Raw genomic sequence first — 22849 nt, 5'->3', positions numbered from 1 at the left:
AGATTCCCTGTGCACTCAGGTGATGACAGGAATCATCAAACTTGACAGAAAACAAGGAGATTCAGCACACACAGGAGAGATGACTTCCTTCCTCTTTCTATTCAATCCTCATTTTCACACAAACATCTCTTGAAAGAGTTGTCACAGGAATAAAGATCATTGAAATGATTAACTTTTGATTCACAGCCTCCTGTGTGCTCCAGGAAATGTACATGTAACAATACAAACTCTCTATTAAACAGATGGCTAGAATAAAAAAAACAGCACTTTTATACCAAAGCATATTGTCAACGTGGGAGAAACTCTCAGAACAATTAATGATGGAAGCCATTGTTCCCCGCAGAGCAACTCAGCAATTTATGCTATTTGGCTTCCTGCTATATGTCCCAATTCCCCTCTGCACTGAGTTGACATTGCCAACACTTCAGATATTAATGCAGTGTTGTAAAGTGTTCCTACATCTCAAGCAGTTTCTTGCTGTTTCTCTCACTCCGGGTTTTCTTCACTCCTTCCTGAACTGGGAATGCACCCTGTCTTCCTGAGCGAGCATCAAAATAAAAAGTGAAGTCTTTATGCTGTAGAGATGGCAGTGTGAGCTGCAGGCCTTGGGCATTATCTGCATGGCAGTTCTTAAAAAAAATAAAAAAAAAGATCTAGACACAATGCAAAGTGGAGCTCACCTCGAAGCTAAGGTGACGGGGAACAGGAAGGATCGAGCTGTTTCCCCCACACGCACACATCTGAGCTGATTTACGCTGAATAATACCACTCGCCTCCCTTTTCTTTTGTTCCGATCACCATTACGCCTCCATTGCAGACTGAAACACTCCCCCCACTGTAGGTGAAGATTACCTTCAGATGAATGGACATTATTATTTCTCAACACAATCCGCTTTCAATTTTCTTTTTCTGCTCAGCTTGTGAAAACATGTTCTCTCCTAATCTTCTTTGATGCACTTTTCTCTAACAACACTAAGGCAAGCTAAGGACTGGGGCGAGGTTTTTGTCTCCTCATGTGCTTGTGCCTTCAATTATAATATCCTGACTCCCCTGTTGAGTTTCCTGGAAGAACTTTTGAGCATTTAAAAGACAGTAAGTATGTCCTTGGCGCTCTTTGTGTGTGGAGAGGTAGAACCTGACAACTAAAAAAGGACTGAAATAAAAGGTAGTTTACCTCTGGAGAACAGGGAGCCGTTCCTGGTACTATTGTTGAACATGTGGTGCCAGTTTCCCTGATTTGCATTTCTCAGAAGCATATGATCAGGTGGAGCTCCCACCATGCCATCTAATCCAGAGGCAGTCTGGCTTTAAGACATGTGATACAGTCTTTACACTCAGCCAGGCTGTACGGGAACATTTGTCTCTTAGTGCTCGCTGAGGGGGGGACTTGGCGAGAGAGAGAGAGAAAAGAGCCGCTGCTCAGAGGCTGCCTCTCACTGGAAGGATGCAGACGGTGAGAGAAGAGATTCCACTACAGTTAATTAAGGAGCACTCTGCACGTGCCTATAAATGCGAAGGGGCAAATGAATTCAGTGTCAGTGGGAACAGCTCCTCGGGGGGAGCAGTGATATTTCAAAGGTGGAATTGAAAGAGCTGTAAATCTATTTCCTGACTCCGGCTTGACGGTCATTTCTGAATCACTGGACTGTTGCTATCAAAGTGTGGAGCAGGCAGGCAGAGTCAGTGGAGTTCCCTCCTCGAGCCAAATTCAAGACTTATTGGATGGGATCAACATGAGCAGCATTATGGATGGATTTATGTCATTCTGCTGAGATATTTATACACTCTTTGTCTGGTTGCTCAGGTAAGATTTTCTTCTTTCCACTCTGGGCAGAAAATAAATCATGGCATTGTCGAGAGATTTAGCATTTTGCATAAAAATGGCAAATCAGACATTAACCGTGAAAGCAGTTTGGATTTAAATTTCAAATGTCAAACCTGGACAGCATAATGTTAAGAAAAGAAAACATCGTTATGTACTTTTATTCCCTGGTATTATTCAGATTGATTTCAACAATAATTGCTATTTCATTGAAAATGTTTGAGAGCCATGTCTCTATTTTCTGCTCTGTTTTAGTGTTTTTCTTAGATGCTGGAAAGCACAATGAACATGTGCAAGGCATGAGAAGTACTCTGCAATTCAATTGTATTATTCATTTTCTTAAAACATTAATAGGACTAACTGAAATAAGCCACATCTTTCTTTTCTGGGGTTTGATAAAAGTTTGCATGCACTGCAAAATACAAGTTATTGACAATTTTAGAAGTGCTCAAATGTGATTTGAAAAGAGCATAGTTCAAATTTATCTAACGCCTTTGTAGCGGATATTATGTGATGCAATTGAAAAGATGGTGACTAACCTGATTCTTTCTGGCAGTTTTCTGCTGCAAATAAAACTGCTGTGAAATGATTTCAGGGCTGAAGCATTTTGTATTTTCTCCCTCATAGATTTCCTTCTTTCTATGACCAGGAGCATTCCTGGCTGTCGTTCTATATCTCTTTTTTCGTTCCTTATCTAAACAGCATGGTGAAACATTACAAGGCTTTTGATTCCCATTACTGCTGTGTCACTGTCACATTACTATGACAGATACAGAAAAGCCTTGGCAGACAGCTGCTCACAAAATCTTATCTTTCTTCAAGTTTAGAGTTTCTTCTCTTTTTTTTTTTTGGTTCTGAGGCGGGTGCACAGCTCAGGAGTTGAAGGGAGTCAGCCTGTCATGGGAAATCTCTGCTGCATGGGAGGAAAAACTCCCCGGGGATCACTCCACATTTTCAGCGTTGTGGCTCAGGGACAAGACAGGGCAAACTAGGAGGAGGAAACAGTGAAGAACTCATACTTATATAATCATGCTAATGATAAATTTGATGACTAAAACTCCACCGAAGAGCGATAAGGCCAATTATAAGCTTGAGTGCTTGTAAATAAAAAACTTGAAATTTCTCTTTTTTGGTGTTAATTTTTTATTTTGCTCATGACTCTGAAAGTGTGCGTTCGCTTGAATTTGTTGGAAACATTAGGTGGGTTAAGGTCAAAGGTTGAGAACATGCTGTATTTTTTGTACGTTGACTCCACCTCTGCCGGTCCTCAGCAGATGTGTCCTGTCATGTCCTGGCTGCTCTGCCTGTGCCTCTGGGTCAGTGTGACGGCCATCCAGCTGTGTCAGGCCACTTTCTACGAGACCATCCAGCAGCATGGGACGCGGCCTGGACGAACCACCATCCACATGATTGGTGAGTCCTCAGATGCACCATAAATGATATATCCAAAGACACTTGAGGTGCTTTTATAGAGGTGATGATGGGTTTGGCTGCTCATGTGTTGAATTAGATTGTCACGAGCCTGGGTTTATGTTTCCTTTTGATTGTATGAAGTCATCATATTCACTGATATATTAAGCTGGGATGAACTTAAAATTACTGAGTGAGCACACTGTAACGTTGTATGTTTTTTTATTAGGGTTTGAATTTGGGAGCACCAGGGGCGGGTCCAGAATTTTAAGACTGGGTTGCCTCAACTCACTGACATATGCAGGAATGACATGATGGTAGTGTTATTCAAAATTTGTTATACCTTCTTCAACTACAAACAAGAAGGTATAATGCAGATGCTACATCAATGGGAGGGGGTCAGTAGATAGGACAGTGGGAGTTTGAAAGTTGGAAGAGAGAATGACATGCAGGGAAGGTCCAGGGTTTGGAATTGAACCAGGGCTGCTTCAAGGACTATACCCTCTGTTCATGGGGTGCAGGATTTAAGCAATAAGCTAAACCTGCGCCCGGTCCAAAACATTTTGTAGGGGAAAAATAATAAAACAGAGGCAGAAAAAAAATATTTCAAGTTTAATTCTACAAAGCTCATGTGGGGAATTTTTGGTTTGTGTTGATTTTGGCACCCCCTGTGGACATGAGGGTTGTTGCAGATCTTGCCCCATGCATAAAAGTAGTGCTTGTAACACTAATTCTGCTGGGTTTTACAGTTACATTACAGAATGTATCACCCATCAAATATCCCATTGAAATGTAAAACAAAAGCTGTTTTAGCAGCATTTTGGGAATCATGTCATCTGACACCTATCTGCCATTGGCTAGTGACCTCCAAAAATGTACCGGCCAAAAATATTTTTCACAGGCCAAATAAAAAAATTGAGCCTTATTTTATTTAAAATAGGACCAGCCTCATCAATTTTCCAGTTTTCTTTGAAATGTCATATAGTGACATTACTCCGTTTAGTTGTCTGTTCCTCTTCTCAAAGGTCTCCTGCCTCTTTGTTTATCCTTTTTGTTTGTGGTGGCTTCGCACCGGGAATGTGTCACCACATCTTCCTCATAACGCTCTTCCCTCCATGCTTCTTCAAGCAAAGGGAATGAATAGAACTCAAGTAGCTGACGTCACGCTGTTCCCGACGTACCAAATCACGACACAAGTACAGCGTGCCGCGAGGGTCAAAATAGCCTGACAGTCGGCAGAGATGGGCGATAGTATGAAAACAAAACCTCACATTTAATACAACATTTTCCATCAGCCACTGGCAGGTGTTAATTTTACGCCCTGCATCTACCCCACCGCAGCAGTTTAAGACATTAAAAATAACCACAAAGTAGCAATCAGTCTTCATGCGAGTGGTCATGTTTGCTTTTATAGGACATAAAGAGGCTTCAGTAGTAATTTCAATTTGCTTCATAGCCTGCTGAAAACCCCTTACAGGAGCTTTATTTACCTCAAGCTGTCTGTTGGTTTAAACTTTAAACATCTCAAGCAGATTTCAGGTGGCTAATGCTACCCCTTCCACCCTTTGAAAAGTCACTGGACAAGATGACAATTTGAGCTCAGAGATCACAAAGAGAAGCAATGAATGCCTTTGCATTTCTTTCTCAAGCTATTTCAGTTGATATTCATGCTACACTGCTCCTTCTCAATTTGATCTGAGTGATTGTGGCCTCTGTGAAATTGCAATGAATAGAAGACGACCGAAACATTGCCGTCAAACTTTTGATTTCGTTAGGCGGATGTGAGCCGCTGTTATAGTAAATAATTATGATCCAAGGATTCGAGAGGAAGGCGAGTGCTTGTCGGAACTTCAAAGGGAAGGTAGCTGCAGAAGAGTGCAGGTCCTTGGTGTCGGTTATTTCCTGCATATCAGCAAGGGGTCTTTTTCAATACTCTCAATAATGTCAGTCAGAAGACTTCCTGTTCCAACACCTTCATTTCATTACTCCTGTCTAGCACATGTATACGAGAGAGAAAAAGACGCTAACAAATAGGACACATTCGAGAAAAGTGGTCTCATGTCAACAAAAGGAAAATGGAATTAATATTTCAAGTGTGCATTCAGGTAACTCTTTGAAAGGAACGAATCCAAAGCGAACAATTTGAGTCCTTCAGGGGGCTCTGCCACTAAAAGTGTAAATGCCCTGTCATTCCATTTACCATAGCATGGCCAGCCCTCACCCTGGATAAATGAGATGCCAGGTTTATGAGAGGAGGATGGGATGCCTGTCTGGATTGATTCTGACACTGGGACATTTGTTCTGTGCTGGGTGTTGTGTGCCTGTTGGATTGGCAGGAGGATTGGGGTTGACGGGTCATGAATTGGTGGCAAGGAGGCCGTCGGTTGCGGACCATTCGGCCAATCATTAAAGGCAGCGAAAATGCCACAAGTTCACGGCGAGTGGTATTACCAGAGGAAATCGAGATTACAGAGGGCGGCGGATCAGTTGTGTCCTTGCCAATAGAAATTTAGATCTATAGGGAGGGATTGTTGTTTCGAAAAAGCAAGTCAATCATGTGTGGTGACTTTGGGAGCAGCCAAATCTTGGTATCCTTTCAACAAACACAAACTTGAGATAAATTATTGGTTGTAAATAAAAGCACCTGTAGCGTGAAAAGGGCATACGCGACAGGAAGATTACAGATTTATCAGAAGCTTCGTGTTTCTCACCCTAAATAATAATTTCTTTTGACAGCGTATAAGCAACTCTTCCATGCTTCCTCTGGAGTTATTGGCACAGAACGTGTGTCCAGAAGTCCATTAGCCGGATGACCCTTGAATAGCTGCTTGTGTGTGCTCAGTGATTCGGACGAGGCGGCCTGTTTTCCAGCCTACAGCTCTACTTACAGATTGCTGCCTGCCACTCTCAGATACGCTCTGGGCTGTTCTCTCTCTCCCCCTCTGCCTTCCCTGGGTGCAGGCGGTGTTCCTCTCTCTGCGGTATGATTCATAAGGTGCTGTATTTATTTGGTGCAAAGAGCGTGAACTGTGCACGAAATAGAACAGATTGTGTTTGTCGTGCATCTGTAATGTGGCGAGCAGAGATGTTGCCTTTTTTGGGGTCATGTGTTTCTCGACCTCAGAGGAAACTGTAGAGGGGATTTTCATTGTTTTAAACACTGCTTGCTAAAGAAAAATGACTTCTATTGTGCATGGAATCTACTGGAAACATTAAAATCCGCTGCGCATTACCCTTTTCTGCAACTCTTGTGAGAATTTTTGTAAAAACTGGAATAAAGAGCTGACTGCCAAAAGAACAAAGATGCATTGAGTGTTTGGAGCAGCTGTCTATTTCCAGCTGAAGAAATAGTGCCATCGGTGATGCAGAGCATGATGTGGAGGTGTTAGCAGAGCGTACGACAAAGAGTAGATAGTGGCTGCCTGAGGTGGCCTTGCTCTCCTGCGAACTCACTCCCACCAACAGCCGGCTTTGCAAGGTCAAACTGTTCATAACTGAGAGGTCATTGATTCTGAGCACCGTGTGCACATCAGCCTTTTACCTTGTGGTTTGTTCAAAATGTGTAGCAGTGAATGAGCGAGTGAGCGAACGAGTGTGCATAATGAGATATGCAGAGCAGCAGAAGTGGGGGAAACGAGCAGAAGTAACTCACTTGTAAGTATCCACTGTATATTATAATTTATTCAGACTCGGGTCATAAATACTTAACACTGTGTGATATCAATTTCACTGCTTTTCCCTTTCCTCACACTGAAACATATGATGATAGATCTATTTAGCAGCTATAGATACCCTTATCCATTCGCTTCCATTAGACCCTATTCCAATATCCTTTAAATATGGATTTCTTTCAATTTTAGGTCACTTTATTATTAGTTTTTGTTTAATATATTCTACACCTGTAGTTTTGTTCCTTTCCAATGCAAAATTGCCACTAAAATCCCTCATGTCTCCCTTTCATGAGCTTTAGAGAAGAGCAGAGGATCAGAGCTTTTTTTGATGCGCTTCAACAAAAGAAACCACTCGCTGCTAAAGCTCACAATGCAACTAACATGAAAAATGGATTTTCGCCTGTCACAAACAAAGGTTGCATCCTCCATGCACTGTTTTAGACACTGACAATTTAATAGCCTTATATAATGCATCCTGCAGGCACATTATTTTGACATACATCTTCCTCCTCCCCGCCCATAGTCCTCTTCTCAACCATGGTCTCGCTAGTGTCAGCGCTGCTCGGCTGCAGCGCCAATGGGAAGTGGCGTGCAGCCTCAGCCCGAGGCCCCCCCACATCTGGAGCTCGGCAAACCCACTTTGTGCTGCTGTTGTTAAACATGCCAGAGTGACAATGAAAGGACCTCTGACCACTCTGTAAAACACCACAAACTCTATAAACTTCAAAACAGATTTCCTTTGCTGAGCGAGCTCTGAGAGGCAAAGCTTGTTCAGCCAGTGTGGTATCATATACTTTACAGAAATCAACTATTCATTTCCTTGTTTAGCCCTGAGAAGAAAATATATACTTAAGTAAATGAATCTGAGGACAATCAGGGGTCTAATTATCACTGTATGCTCACAGCTACAAATAGGTTTTACATATTTCAATATTTCCCATTTATTCCCTCTACCAGGCTATGAATAATTCATAAGAGAGAGCTCCTCTAAGCTGGTGGATATTTGTTTATACAGCATGTTTAATTGAAGTCTTTCAGCCAATTCTGTGCAGGGGCTATGGTTTGTGGTCACAACGCTTAAATGCAAAATGAATTTCTGTGGCCCTCAGCTTAATTAATTAGTCAACGTTCCCTCTCAAGACTCCACCAGCTGTTTCTCGCTTTTACCAGAAACCCAGAGCATTAATAACAGGGGCGTTAACAGCAGATCCCTGTGTGCCGCTGTGTTAGGGTCACGGCTGTTACTGACAAAGTTCTTTCTATTTATGTTAACCCTTTCCTGCAGGAGTGTAGTATTTGCATCAAACATGCAGAACACCACTGGATTTATAAGCAGTAACCTATTTAACAGAGGTTGAACTAGAAACTAAAACAAAGTTGCAAATAAAGTTTTGAGAAGCTGCTTTTATTAAAAGCAAGTCCTGACACATTACATTTACTGAACACTGAGCTGATCCTTTTCTAGTGGATATCTGTTATTTTGCTGCCTGATGTCTGAACTAGTTGGTATACTCATCCATCAATCCATAAGTGTTGTTTGCAACTGCATATACGTTCAATATTTAAATTATATCAAGGAATAATGTTATTTATGTAGCACTTAAGACCAGCTTTACAAAGTGCTGTACGCAATACGAAAGCCCAGCAATAACACAGGCAACAATGTAGGAGTAAAATAGAAAGACATACAGAATAAAAGAACAACTTCAAATATTAGTTGACTTAAAGAAAGTGTTAAAAAAAAACGTGGATGGGGTGCTGGTGGCCTAGCGGTCTAAGTGTCGCACGTATAGAGGCTATAGTCCTCGTCGCAGAGGTTGCTGGTTCGACTCCCGGCTGGTTGACCATTTACTGCATTTCTTCCCCCACTCTCTACTTCCCACATTTCTTGTCTCTTTTCAGCTTCAGCTGTCCTGTCAATAAAGGCAAAAACAAACATGGATGAATAAAAAAAAGAAAGAAAATAAATCTCCAACAGAGATTTAGACTAAGAAAACAATGTTGACCCAACAGCATTTGCTAAAAACATGTGTAAGTTAATGTTTCTTGTAGGTGGCATTAGTGTTAGTCTCAGTGATTTCAAACATTCACACAGGAGTTTTGAAGCCTATGCCAGTCGACCTGTTGGCAATGCTGACTAATCCTAACTTTCGGTCAACCTAGCATGAGGCAAAGAGGAAGAGTTGAGGCGGGTATTTTAACTTCCTCACTTACAGCTACAGTGTTCCCGCCTGCCAGTCAAGTCAGTTATGCGTCTAATTATACAAACCTTGTAACCTTAGTAAAAACAAATGCGTTACAAGGTCGCTGTTAAGTTGGATTCTTTAGAATTGGTGTGTATGGGCATTTTTCCACCGCAGGAACTTTACCCCAGAACTAGGGACTTTACCCCTGAACTACGTGCGTTTCGACCGGAGGAACCAGGGTCTAAATTTAGTTCAGGGGTAGATAATCTCCCCCCTGAAAAGCCCCTGCTTGGGGGGTAGTACTTTTCAAAGGTCCTGGGACTTTCGGTTGAACGTAACAGTGTTTGTGGAGTTTCCACAGTTATTGAAACACAGAGGGAGTTCCTGGGAATGCATACTAGTTTAGTTTTTTATTAAGATTTCAAAATATGATTTGATATTTTTTTTCTCCATACATCACTGGCCTGATTTGCACAGTCTACCCGGGACTTCAGCCTGCGGTCGAAACGCAGACAGCAATGGGGGCGCAGGAACCTTTTAGTTCCGGGGAAAGTAGTTCAGGGGGCTAAAAGACCACGGAACTCTTGGTCAAAATGCACCTTATGTGGCCTCTGGGACTTTTGCAGCCAGCCCCAAGTGGACACTCGAGGAACTGCAGTTTTAAGCACTTCCACGTCGGCTTCATTTCTAGTGACGGGAAGTTGCTTGGTACAGAGGCTGTAGACCCCAAAACAGCCATTTCCATTTTCTCATTTCCGTTTTCACTCCTCTGTTTTATCTTTTCATTAAGGCATCCCCAAAGGCTTGAGAAACTTTTTTGTTGCATTTAACTCAGATGTGGTGTTCCTGATCTTCCCATCCCTGAAGCAGATTGCTTTAATTGCCCAGACAAAGCCACAGACCCGGAAATCAGCCATGACCCTGGTATGACAGTCCTACACTTTATACACTCCCCATCTATCCCAACAACCTCCTTGTGAGTCGAGTGTTGTATATGAGTATAGTGTTTCATTCAGCTAAAAACAAACCTGGGCCTTGAACATAATCCAGACAGCAAAATATTGAATCCTGTTCCCTAGTTTGCATTAGAAAAGCAGTTTTGTATTGTGCAAATGTAGCTTCAAGGAGAAAAGGTTGCATGGGGGCACCATAAGGAAAGGTAAGAGGATCACTGGAATAATTGGATGATTCATCCAGTAAATGTTGAGATATACGTACTTTAGTCTGGCCTGACACTGCCATCCATACAGAGCATCCGCAATGAATCTATTAGACCTCAAGTATCTAAAGAGCTGAGGTTTGTGTGTGAGGTTTTAAAAATGTCATGATTAAGTGGCAAAAGATGAGCTGGGCTTGTCGACTCATTGTTGTAAACAACAGAAACATCACCAAGGTTATATGGATGAGACTTGAGAGGAGGAATGGATAAATGTTCTGTAGTTTATGAGGTGCATCTTACAAGTGTTAGACTCAGTCTGTTATGATTTTGTTTTTAGGTTGGAATGAGCTTAAATGCTGAACATTTATGTTTATGTGAACATAAATGTATGATTTGCAGCCCCTGGCTAATTGTTTCTGCGGAGAAATCCTCATGACTGCTCGTAAAGGAAGCTCGCAGTTAAGAGACATTTTCTGTTAAGTAACCGCTGAGAATAGTGGAACCCATTTTGCCTCAGAACGGCATTATTAGTTGATCGTTTCAAACCACTTTGTCTTTGTTGTGTTGAGGAAGCGGAGCATCCTCTCGGGGTCATTACCAAGATTTTAAGACCCCTTGTTTTGTTTTGTAGTTAGCAGCTAAATGTGTTGTTATGACAGCTGACATCGCTAAAGGAGAGTTGACTCTGACGCCCTGAGTCCTGATAAAAAAAAAGAAAAAACGCTCAGTTTGCTTTAATCCAGAAATAGTCCTAAAACAAAGCTCAGCTATCATAGATACTTTTCTTCTTGTTGGGAGCAAACAGAAAAAAACATGTCAGTGATTTTTTGCAAATATGAATCCTATCTCTCTGGAAAGTTATTCCTCTGAACATTTAGAATCATCTGCAGCCGAAACATGAATCAGTGGCTTCTTAACAGAGTTTATGGATTACATTAATTTTTCATATTAGTTAATGTGTAATGATGATGTTAGGTGTAATGAGTGTAAAAGTTTAATTACTGTGAATTATGCATCTGAATCAGACCAGGAGGCTGGGTTTAGAAACTGGAGACAGACTGAGGCACACTTTTACAGAACTGGAGCACATTTGTGAGTAATAACACGTCGATACTTACATTTAAAGCTCAGGCTCTTGGCACAAATACATTCAGCATTATGTATACTTATGTTGTTTATTCACTAAGATAAGGAAATTCAAACATTCTTATCGAAAATAATATCAAGAAATAGCAGCTAATTGTGACGCCAAATATCCTACAGCCAAAAAAAGATTAGGAGACAACACACACATGGAAGACGCTCCTATCCCTCCAGCAAGACACACTGTCCTTATTTCCTCCCCTTATTTCTCTCTTGTCGTGTTGTATCTCTTTAAAGTCAGTCTTCGGCTGTTTGTACTTGTTTTACATCTTGTTTTGCACCTCATTTGGCGCCTCGTCTTGCTCCTCATTTTGCATGACATTTGGAATCTCTTTATTGTTTTTCTGCATCTCTTTGTCATCATTTCAGCATCTCTCTAACATCGTTCACCTCTCTGTTTGGTTGCTTAAGTTTAATTTTGCATTTTGGTTCTTTATCTCTTTGAATTGGATCGAACTCTTCTGAGTTTGTTCTCCACATCTTTGTTGTCACTCTTGCATCTTTGTGGCTTTTCTTCATTTCTATGTTGTCATGAATTAACCCCTCTTAACCATTTCACATCTGCTTTTAATTATCACCTATCCATTGGATGTTGTTACATTTCCTTCTTAAACATTTGCATCTGTTTGTATATCTTTGTTGTCCTACTACATCTCTCATTATATTCCATCTGGTTATAAGCATTTTGCATCTCTTTGCAGTCATAACTACCCTTTCATTTTCAGTTTCTATCCTTTTATGGGTCTTTTGAATCTTTTCCTGGTCACTCTGTATGTCTTTGTAGTCATTTTTTGTGACTTTTTGTACTTCTTTACATCTCTTAGTACTTGTTTTGCACCTCTTTGTATTTGTTTCCTCCCTCAGAAGCTGTTTTGCTCCTTTCTTCCAGTCTTTTTGTATCTCTTTAAAATAGGGCTGTCAATGTTAACATGTTTATGGCGACAAGATTAAGGTCTGGAAATGACGTTACTTTTTAAAATCTTGGTTCCTTTGTCCCTCTCAGCACACTGTAGTTAAGCTGCCACAGTGTTTTCTTCTTCTCTCAGCTGCCATGATGAAAAATAACAACACTACTACACTTTTGGATGGCACATTACACTTTTAAAAAACTCTGTTTAATATCAAAATATGCACTTTATGTCAAATGGAATTGAAATATAATCCAGGTACTTCTCGTTTGAGCTATCACCTGTGAGCTAAGCATACAGGTGCAGCTAATCAGCCTGAAGTCAGCGGTTAACTGCATTAAAAAGCCAGCAGAGCACTATTCCAAAGCGTGCAAATTGCCACAGACCTGGTAAAGTCAAAGTTAAAGGCTGGTTTATACTTCTGCGTCTCCCCTACGCAGCAGTGGTCGACACAGACATGAGCCCCACATACTTGTGCGTCAATGTGTCCGTGTCACGCAGCGATTCCCCGCCGAAACACTTGAGGGCAGTGCGGTCTCCATGATAGTCGGTCGCCTGCTTCGTGCCCCGCTACGATCTCTGTTTACTTTCCCACAGCGATTCAGAGCGTGTTCTGTTAATCTACAGCTGATACATGTTGCTGTTATCATACAGACATGATTACATGGAAGAATAGAGAGGAGGAGATTAAATACGCGGCTGATGAGCGGCTGATGTCCGGGATCCAGGTAGAGCTGTAAATGTGGGAAATACAACCAGCTGAGTGGACCAATCACAGGGCTTGCGGTCTACGTCGATTCTATGGTGTGGTTACATTTTGGAGGAGGTCGGCTACGTGGGTAGGCCTCTGCGTTGGTACGGGAGCTACGTGGACTCCCGGCGTAGGCTACGCAGTCGATTCAACGCAGAAGTATAAATCAGCCTTAACTCTTGGCTTGCTAAATAGGAGGCAACTGACCGCAAACCAATCAACATTGTAGAAGACTTGTCCTTAGATTGCTAAGTTGTGACCAGTCACATGCGCACTGCCTAAGGGAACAATTAGTCACACGCATGCAGGACAAGAATCAAACAAAGAAGTCAGTCAAACTGGAACTCCTGAAAAGTGCAAAGGCTGTCGCATAAACCAGGGATCACTGGACATCAGTGTGTGATCAAAATGGTCTACACTGTTAAGACTTTACATTGTTAATAGTGACATAAAAACCATAATTTAATTTTAATTCTTAATAAAAAGAAATGTGACGGCCCATCTGCATCTCAGTTTTTTGCTTTTTAGTTTGAAGATCTCTTTGTTGTTGTCGTTTTGCCAATTTCGTTGTCATTTTGTATCTTTGTGCAGCCCTTTGGAGTTGTTTTGCATCTCCCTGTTCTTATTTTGAGACAACTTGTAGTTCATTTGCATCATCTTGTAGTTTTTAAAGCATCTCTTTGTCATTATTTTGCTTCCATTTACAGTTGTATTGCATCCCTTTGTTGTTCTACATTTCCCTCTATTTGTGCCTTTTGTGTGTGTGTCATTTTAGTTGTTTGGTGGCCCCTCTGGTCCCGCCTTTGTACAAGCAATAAGAAATTGAACACCCCTTATTTAGGAATCATACTGCACTATAACTGAGCTCTACCTGTTCAGCCTTTGCTTGCTCTACCTCAAATCCCCCCCTTTAAACCCACTGAGGTTTAGAATAACACACACCAGTACATGTTGTGTCGCCACGGTGACAGCACTTCAAATTTCTCTTGATTAATAACATGAAAAAAAAAACATCAGTTCAACCTTTTATCCTTTGTTCTCATGCCAGATAATCAAAACAAGCCCTCACAATGGAAAGGATCCCAGCATCACCACTCTTCACTGTAATTGTTGATGTCAGTGGCTGCACAAGCCTTGTTTCATGAGCAACACGGCTCCTCTTTAATTCAACACTTTCCCCATGAAATAAAAACTACTGTTAAACTAATGATGGCTTCTTGTCCCCACTGTTTGTAAATATTAAATCAGGCAGTCCAGAACTATTTGTCTAATGTGCTCAGAGGAGTGTTTCAGCACACACTCTCCCTGCACACTACCATGCTGCTTAGTTTTTCTGTTCACCAGCACGTCGTAAAAGTGAGTGGCTGACATTAGATTGTCAGAGTCATCTTTTCGTCCCTTTATTTGGCTTTTTTTTTTGTCCTTGTGGAGAATTTTAAGGCGTGGTAGCCCTCCAGCTCGTCTTGCCCTTAAAGACAGCACACAAGGATGTCTGTCACTTCACAGTTGGTTATTTGTGGCCGAATTTAGCTGTGATTTGGAATATTTAGTGACCTAGTTGTGGGACACATCATACTTTAGAATAGTCTTAAAACTGGGTCTGTATATTCTGAGTAATTTCATGTGACTAACCCCCTCCGCTCTCTCTAAATTGCATCAGCGTGGAGGTAAACTGCTTCTATTAATTCATCTTCTGTATTTGTAGTGGTGAAAATGGGACCTCATTTCCCACATTTTTGATTTTCTCAATGAAAGAAATACTCCTTCAGAATGGGAATTATGCTTTATATCATTTCATACAGCAATGCCTTTGTGGTTTCACTCGCCTATTTTAAATGCTTGGCAGGAATATGAAATTCATTATCATTACTTAGACCTCATTAAACCGAAAAGAAGCATCTCAACTTTCTAATTGGTTCCAAGGGGGAGGGAAGAAGGAGAAATAAGCAAAGTAATTAATATTGAGTTTATCTGGCTCTATTGCTGATTTCTGCTCGAGTGTTTCCTCCGTGTGCCACAAGTCCTCTTGCATATTTACACTACAGATCCAATTACCTTTTTGAGGGGAAACTGGTGTGAAGAACTGGAACAAAAATGGGAAAATGCATTTTGTTAAATATGAATAACAAGATGGATGGATTGACTGAAACATTTCACGTTCTGCCAAGTGAAATTATAATGAGTAAAAAAAACATGATATACATTTTTAAGGGATTTCAGCTATGATTTATTACCCGGCTGAGTGAAGTACTTAACTCTAATTCATCAGTACCTCAAAGCAATGGTGTTTTATTTATAGCTTCAAAGTTTGAAGTGTTAAAACAGTGTTAAATAACTGGTAGTGGGAAAACAAAATCTGACTCTTAGGGTTGGGGAACAGAAGACTTTAACCATGTGCTGCTGTCATTTAATGCATCAGTTGAAAACGCGAGTGTTTAGTCTTTATCTCATGCAGTGTTTTTCAACCTTTTTTGAGCCAAGGCACATTTCTTACTTTAAAAAAATCCCGAGTCACACCACCAACCAAAAGTGTTACAAAATAACACATTTAGTGTCTCAATTTATGAATCTGTTTATCTGAGGGAGGATCTTTGGCCACTTCTTTAACTGTGTCAGGGTGAAGCATCTTATATACAATAGCTTTTGCAGGTAGTATTAATGTCTCTGCCACAGTGGATGTCTTTTTTGATTTGGCTACGAGTTCAGCTACTAAGTAGCTAGCTTTGAGAGCTCTCGCAGACACCGTTGTAGTTTTTCTCATAAAAGTTGCCTTTTCCACCGCCCATATTACGCTCTTCATCCAGGTTAGAATTTTGTCCAGGGCCCAGTTTGGATTTTTCCTTTTTCCTTTTCGAATATTTATCACTGTTTTACGCCTACTTCTTGTCACATACACCTCTCACGTGCATCATTAATTCTATTGTCTTAAATTAACAAGGTCAGTACATGCACAAGTATTTAATTACTCCACCAGTCACTACACTGCAGACACAGACACACTACATGGCAAATTATTTGCAGTATATGAATAATATTTTTTGGGACTAATTAAGTGAAATTGGAAAATGTCCCATGGCATGCCTGACGATCTGTCACGGCACACTAGTGTTCCACGGCACAGTGGTTGAAAATCACTGACCTAATGAATGAAAACATTAAGATGAACATAAGTTAGACCTGTCGGAAAGCTGATGAGAGTATATCCTTGCCATAGAAATGCTACCAGCTGTGGAATCTAATGGATTGTGTTTTTCAAGCCATATAACTACATCATTTTTCAATCAGGAGAATCATAGTTAAATCAATATTTTGTGTCAGCTTGTGTATTTCTCTAGTCGTGTAATTAACAGGAAAATGAAAGTGATCTGAACCCCTTCAGGGTGAGGCAAGACCTTTACACTTCTCATCGGAGTCCTGCCCACCGAGTCTATAACAGTGGTTCTCAAAGTGGGGTCGTGGGACCCTCGGGGGTCCACAAACCATAGTGTCAGGGTCCGTGAAATAATTATAATAAATTTCAAATAAATTATTAAATTGTGCTGTGTCGTTAAAAACAGCATATATACAGATGAGAACCAGTTGCGCCAATGAAACCAGCATATTGTGCCCATTACTCCCACCCTATTTAGCTGTGGACCAATAGAAATTGATATGATTGTGACCCTAACATCAATCTGTCATGTGTCACTCATTCACACATCACTCCAGTCACTCACAACTGTTCCTGCTGCTATTTTGCTTTGCTTACTGGCTCGGGTCTGCTCTTGCTACTGTTCATTTTTTGAAAGCTTTTAAGATCAGTTACTTGAAAAGTATAAATGCTGTCATATTGAGTCCACAAGGAATGAAATGACCCTCTGTTTTAAAGTATACAAGTGGTATTTACATGATTCAAATTTAAGTGTTATGTGTTTATCACTATGGAACAGGTCTGATACGTTTTACAATACAAATAGTTCCAAAAAGCAAATGGTAGTAAGCATGTGCTTAATTTATGTTACAATTATGAGGGGGTCCTTGGAAAATGTTCTCATCTGTAAGGGGTCCCTGGCCCCAAAAAGTTTGAGAACCCCTGCTCTATAACAACTTGTTCACTATACATAATCCCTCACCTGTTGTGTATGTATGTTACAATTAAAAAAGCATCACATGTTAAAACAAATCTGTGTGTAAATATTGATCTTTTAAAGCTTCCTTCATGATTTCATGCTGTTTCTTGTTATTTGATGGAATTGAAGTTACAATGTCAAAAAAAATAGAGATTAAATGCATTTAATGTTGAACAACAATTATACATGACTAAATATCATAGCTTTCCAAAGTGTCCTATTATGATTTGATGTTGGATCTTGTAATTTACTAAAGGTAATGAAGCAGTCAGTGAAAGAAAACTCATCTCCAATGTCTACATTAAAGCCAGTTGTATAGGAACTGGAAGTATTTCTCCATATGCGTTCTATACCAGTATTCATCCAAGTGATTAAAATGCTGATCATGTCATGCCACAATCAGCTCTGATGTATCAGAGTGAATACATAAAGACCCGTCCCTGCCAATTCCAGCTTGCAGGTGTTGCATAATCACCGCCGTCGAACCTTCGGAGCACATGTCAAATAGCGTGAAAGGTCATTCAGCCCTCTGTAATGTGCATTATTACACAGTTTACATGTTGCAAGCTCATTGGCACACAGCTGCCATCAGTGAGAGGCCAGCAGTCACATCAGAGGCGAAGCAGCTGCTCTAAAGGCTGCCTGCCACCACTCTATCTCTCTGTTTCCCTTTTCTTCTCGCTGAATGTAACTCTTTCATCAGAGCAGGCGATCTAAAAATATGTAATACCAGTTCTGGACGTTTGCCAGGCGAGGGAAAAGGGCTGAAATGACTGACAGGAACAGCGTGACATTTAAAAGTGAATGACATCACACTGACAGGAGACATAATTTAACATCGCAATTTTTTTCTGTTTGCCCATTTCTAAAAAAGATGTGTGCTCCAAGAGAATAACCACAGTAAAGGGCTTTTGATTATTTGTGTTTAATTGACATGAAAGATGCTGTTCTTTACTCTAAATTGCTGTCATGCTCCTCAAGCCACACATTTTAACTATGACGAAATGATAACCACGGTTGTTTTACATCTGCAGGTCTTGCAAAGAGTCAAAATAGCTTTTATGTCCTTGATCAGGACTCGTCTCGCAGCGTCCCAGGCTTCTGTTGTGTGTTTGACAGATGAGACGACACACTTTACGTCTCACATGCAAATGCAAAGAACCCCCTTCACTACCATTCCCTGCTTCCTCTGTTCCATGCAGTTTTCATGCATCTTAAAACAACAGCAGCTCTGCTCTGTGAGGAGTCATTTTGCATTTCAATAAAGTATCACTTTCTTTTTTTGGACGGCTGCACAGGACCAATCTTAAGGCCTCTTCGTGTGACACGCTGTCAAAACCCGCCAGCCATATTCCATGAATCTTTGTGCTTTTGTTTGTCATGGACAGTGCTTGGTTTAAAATAGCATTGCATAGTTTTTCTTGTAAGTGGTTTTGATTCCTCTCTCCAGTGAGCACATGCAGTCATGAGTGTAAACTTAGTACACACACGTGCTTCAAGGAAAAACCTCCAGTGTGTTCAATCCCATTGTGTTGACACCTATCTAAGGCTTTTTATAAAACCTGTTCTTACAAGAATTTTAATTTTTTACCAAAGCTGTTTTTAATTGTTTACACCAACACCAAGTCTTCTGCATTCTCTTCCTGCCTCAAAACAAATTTGTCTCGCAGTTTATCGAGCAATATGTCACTCACTTTCACCCCGGCATTTATGTCGAGAATAACAACAGTACTTCAGGGACTTCAGATGTTTTTGCAGAAGGCAGTGGGGGGAAAAAAAATAGTCACTCAATTTGACACCACGCAGTCACACGTTTTTGTGCCTCTCACTGTCTTCCATCTGCATTAATTTGACATTCTCTAATCTGCCGCTCCCATTTCCTGTCAGCGGCAGAACTGCTGTACAGCCTGCTGGCTTGGATGTCTGCAGAGAGGGAGAGCATGCATGGAGGAAGTGGAGCCTATTATGGGTCACCTTGGATGCATTTCCTATTAAAAGGTGACAGGCATGCTGCTCTGGAACAAGGACTGCTGCCGGTTTGAAGATCCGGGCCTGCTGTCTCTTCTAAATGACTTTTAGGCTTCAAAATAATTAAACACAGATAATGGGGACTTTGAAGGGATGGGAATGTGACTCAGAATCTGTGCTTGTAGGGAGTCAATCAGATGCAACACAGTTAGGATATATTACATGGCTGTGCTGAGTGCTCAACTCTGATTGGTCAATTACAGCATTTTAAGGTCTGCTGTTTCTTTATTGCAGACCAAAATCCCATTCACAGACTCTGAATCATATCAATCCACAGAAAGAAGTTTGGTAAATTTAGCATGGCTCTGTTTACAGTGGAGAGAAAAAGAGAAGAAAACAGCAAAGAAAAATCAAGACAGGTTTTGACGCACAAAAAGCTGTAGGCTAGTACAGAGAAATGGACCAAATTGAAGAAGGCACATGCAGTAAACACCAAGCCAAACATGGGATGGGATGTTTTGAAAATGGTGAATGGGAAAGGAAACGTCACCAGACTTTGACAGTGACAAGGCAGAAAACCTCGGTCAGTTGCTGGAGGGATTTGAAGGGACCTGGTCACCTCGTCTCACTTCAGCATCAATGAAAGTATTCCGTTTTATATGAGTGATAAAATGGGGGGAAAAAATTAATTTAAGAAGGCCCAGGAGTTTTCTGTTGAAAGGGGACTTTTTCATTTCAAGTGTAAATACTTTTTTGGATATATATAAATTCAATTCCGATCCAAGATTCCAGTCAAATTATTGAAATCTTCTGTAAGACACTGTCTGGTAAGTAGGAAACCAAAGGAGAAAAGTGAGACAAAGTACCTTTCATGCTGTTATCACATAGTGCTCAATTTAAACTATCAGAAGTGTACGGTCAAAAGTACAAAGGACAAGGTGACTCAGGGCGTGTCTGACTGCATGTTGCCAGTTAAGTGGCACACAATCTGGGCACAAACGGAGGCACATGGCACAAAGAGGTTGGATTAAGTGCCTCAAGTATGAAATGGTGATTCTTGGGACTGAACTTAAGTCAAACCAATCAGAGTGTCATTCATTCTAAGAGCCAAGTGCAGCTGCAGGCTGGCGTGTTGCTATTTAAATGGCGACTCCACCCTTCTACTTAAGCTGGCATATTTAAATTCCCTTCTTGGGGCACTAGTGGCCTGGCGGTCTAAGTGCCCCACATACAGAGGCTACAGTCCTCGTCCCAGAGGTCGTTGGTTCGATTCCTGGACGGTCAACCATTTCCTGCATGTCTTCCCCCACTCTCTACTCCCCGCATTTCCTGTCTCTCTTCAGCTGTCCTTTCAAATAAAGGCAAAAAGGCCCAAAAATATAACTTAAAAAAAAAATTCCCTTCTTCCATTGTTCTCCTAAAGATGCAAAAAAGGGTCACTATAAAATTCACTGTTGCTGTATGAATTGATGTTATCTCCACTGAAAGAATTCCTCTGCACAGCAAACCCAATCAAAGGCTTTCCAGACTAACGTGTGCATATACGCACAAGGTACAGCAGCATAACTTCATTAGTTATTTAAAACTTGGGGCATGCTGACAGTATCACACTGGATCTATTGATGACTAATGTCCTGTTGTGTAGGCTGTGGAGCTTCATGTGTGTGAGCTTTTGTGAGTGTTTGTGTCTGCATGTGTTATTGAGAGAGTGCACATGGGATGATGGAGAGCTTGGTGACGATTCAGGCTGTAGTTTTCCGGCTGTACTGGCAGAGGTAAAGCAAGTGTGTGAGGAAAGAGCAGTGACCAAGTCCTTGTGTACTGGCATCCCTAGATCAACACCACACCAAAAGAAGTAACATGATGTTTGGAGATGAGGGGAAATACTTCCGTCTCTGTCCTTTGTCCCAATAAAAAGATCAATGCCACTGCAAAAACACAGAGATTTTTTTTATCAATGGTAGCCCTGCTGTGTGTCTGTTTGTAAAAAGCAGAGGAATACACGTTGCGAACTCTTATGCTCTTCTTACTATCTTACAAATGTGTCCTCTAAATACCAGGACAGCACTGTGGCACCTGACACTGTATGCTTACTTAAGAAAGCAACATGCAACCTTTGTGCCTGACACAGGTGCTGGGCGTAAAAATAGCAACTGTGTCAGGTAGAAAATCACAGTGACAACCCGCAAGCCTCCACCTTCCCACCCCTACCCAGTCCTACAGTTTCATCAGCCTTGAACAACATCATCAGACATATTCCCATTTCAGCCTACTATTTACAGTTTATCATATCATCAGTCTCAGATGACATCATTGGCCAACACCCCCATAACCACCAGTGTCAGGAATCCATGGGGGGATAGATTCTTCTGAAGCTCAGGGCAGACACCCTTCGGACACCCTATCTCCATGTAGAGTTCAAGCACCACAGAGATTATGACAGTAACTCAATTTCACATCATATCTGTAAAATAAATACGCAGATTTAATTAATTCACATGTCTCTCCCAATTGAAATATTGAGTTAGAAGTTACTTCATGGCTATAAAAAATCATTTATATCTTCTACTAAAAAGTCAACAGTTAGAGCCGTGTCCATAACTAAAGTTAACTCTGGAGATGTTTTAAAATGAACTAACTTGGCTGTTATTATCCAATTCCACTGATAGTAAAGTAAAGCAAGGTGAAGAGGTCAACAGCACCTGGTTTAGTTTTTCTGCTTTGTCAGAGTCTATTCACATTTAGTTTTCTTTCTCTAAATTGAAACACCACTTTGGCTAATTTTTTTTTTCTTCAGTTAAGTTAATTTCCAAGGTTACAGACAGTTTTGTGTCTTATAACCTCTACCTGAATTTGTTCTGCTCTTTTTTTTAATCACTTTTTTCACGTAGTAAAAAACCCAATGTCAAAATTTAGTGTGCTAAGTCAGGCAAACGTTTGCTATATTAGAGATAAACATATAGTAAATGGATAGTCAAGCAAATTAGAATCACAACAGAAACAGCAGGACCATAGAATAGAATGGAATAGAATACAATAGAATAGCCTTTATTTGTCATGGTCAGGTGTACAATGAAATAAGAAGCACTGCTCCTGAAGGTGTATGTGATAAATGCAAATAAAATGGGTAGAAAATATGTATAAAAGACAATGTAAATATAGTAATAATATAAAACAAATGTCAAATATATATCAGGTGGGGAGTAGAGGTATTTGGGTTTAGGGTATTGCACATTATAATCTAAACCCAAATACCTCTTCTCCCCACCTGACTGTTTATATTTGACATTTGTTCACCCAGGTTGAAATGGAAGGGTCTAGTCTCAACCTCAAAGGGTTTTAATCTGCATTTAAAACCTGCTCACTTTTATTATCACGTTTATTACCCAGCTACTACTTAAAACATAGACAAGTTTTGCTGTTGACACACTTTTAAACACAAATGAGGCAAATGTCACAACTTGTATTGTCCCTGCCGCTTATGGTAAAAGTCAGTCAGACTCATATCTGTCATTCTTCCCTGACTCTTAAGACCAGCCCGGGATGGAAACTAACAATTTTGCCACAGTGTCAACAGGTAGAGCTGATATGTCCTGTAACTGCTTCCCGCAGATTGATCTGATTTGACGTGTGATCAGTTATCCCCTGGCGCTGCTTTTCTTGTTTAGAACTGACCACTGTTGTAATGTAGTTTTAACCAATCAGAATCAAGAATTTAACAC

General features: G+C 40.8%; 1 protein-coding gene across 4 annotated transcripts in view; it reads left to right on the top strand.

Moving 5' to 3' along the window:
* Positions 1–1397: 1397 nt before the first annotated feature.
* Positions 1398–22849, top strand: part of LOC117820902 (chemokine-like protein TAFA-1) — a 47076-nt gene continuing 25624 nt past the window's right edge. Inside the window, exons 1-2 of one of the 4 annotated variants that reach the window (XM_034694847.1) lie at positions 1398–1804; positions 3097–3235. In XM_034694847.1, the coding sequence (XP_034550738.1) occupies positions 3097–3235 (139 nt within the window). In that variant the 5' untranslated portion in view covers positions 1398–1804. Of the gene's footprint in view, positions 1805–2696; positions 2923–2962; positions 3023–3093; positions 3236–22849 lie in introns of those variants that run through there. The other 3 variants (XM_034694844.1, XM_034694846.1, XM_034694845.1) reach the window with 3 other exon arrangements.

The sequence above is a fragment of the Notolabrus celidotus genome, chromosome 11 (assembly GCF_009762535.1).
Source record: "Notolabrus celidotus isolate fNotCel1 chromosome 11, fNotCel1.pri, whole genome shotgun sequence".
NCBI classification, from domain to species: domain Eukaryota; kingdom Metazoa; phylum Chordata; class Actinopteri; order Labriformes; family Labridae; genus Notolabrus; species Notolabrus celidotus.
Note: the sequence above shows the minus strand (reverse complement) of the source record. Positions and strands in the feature narration are given on the sequence as shown.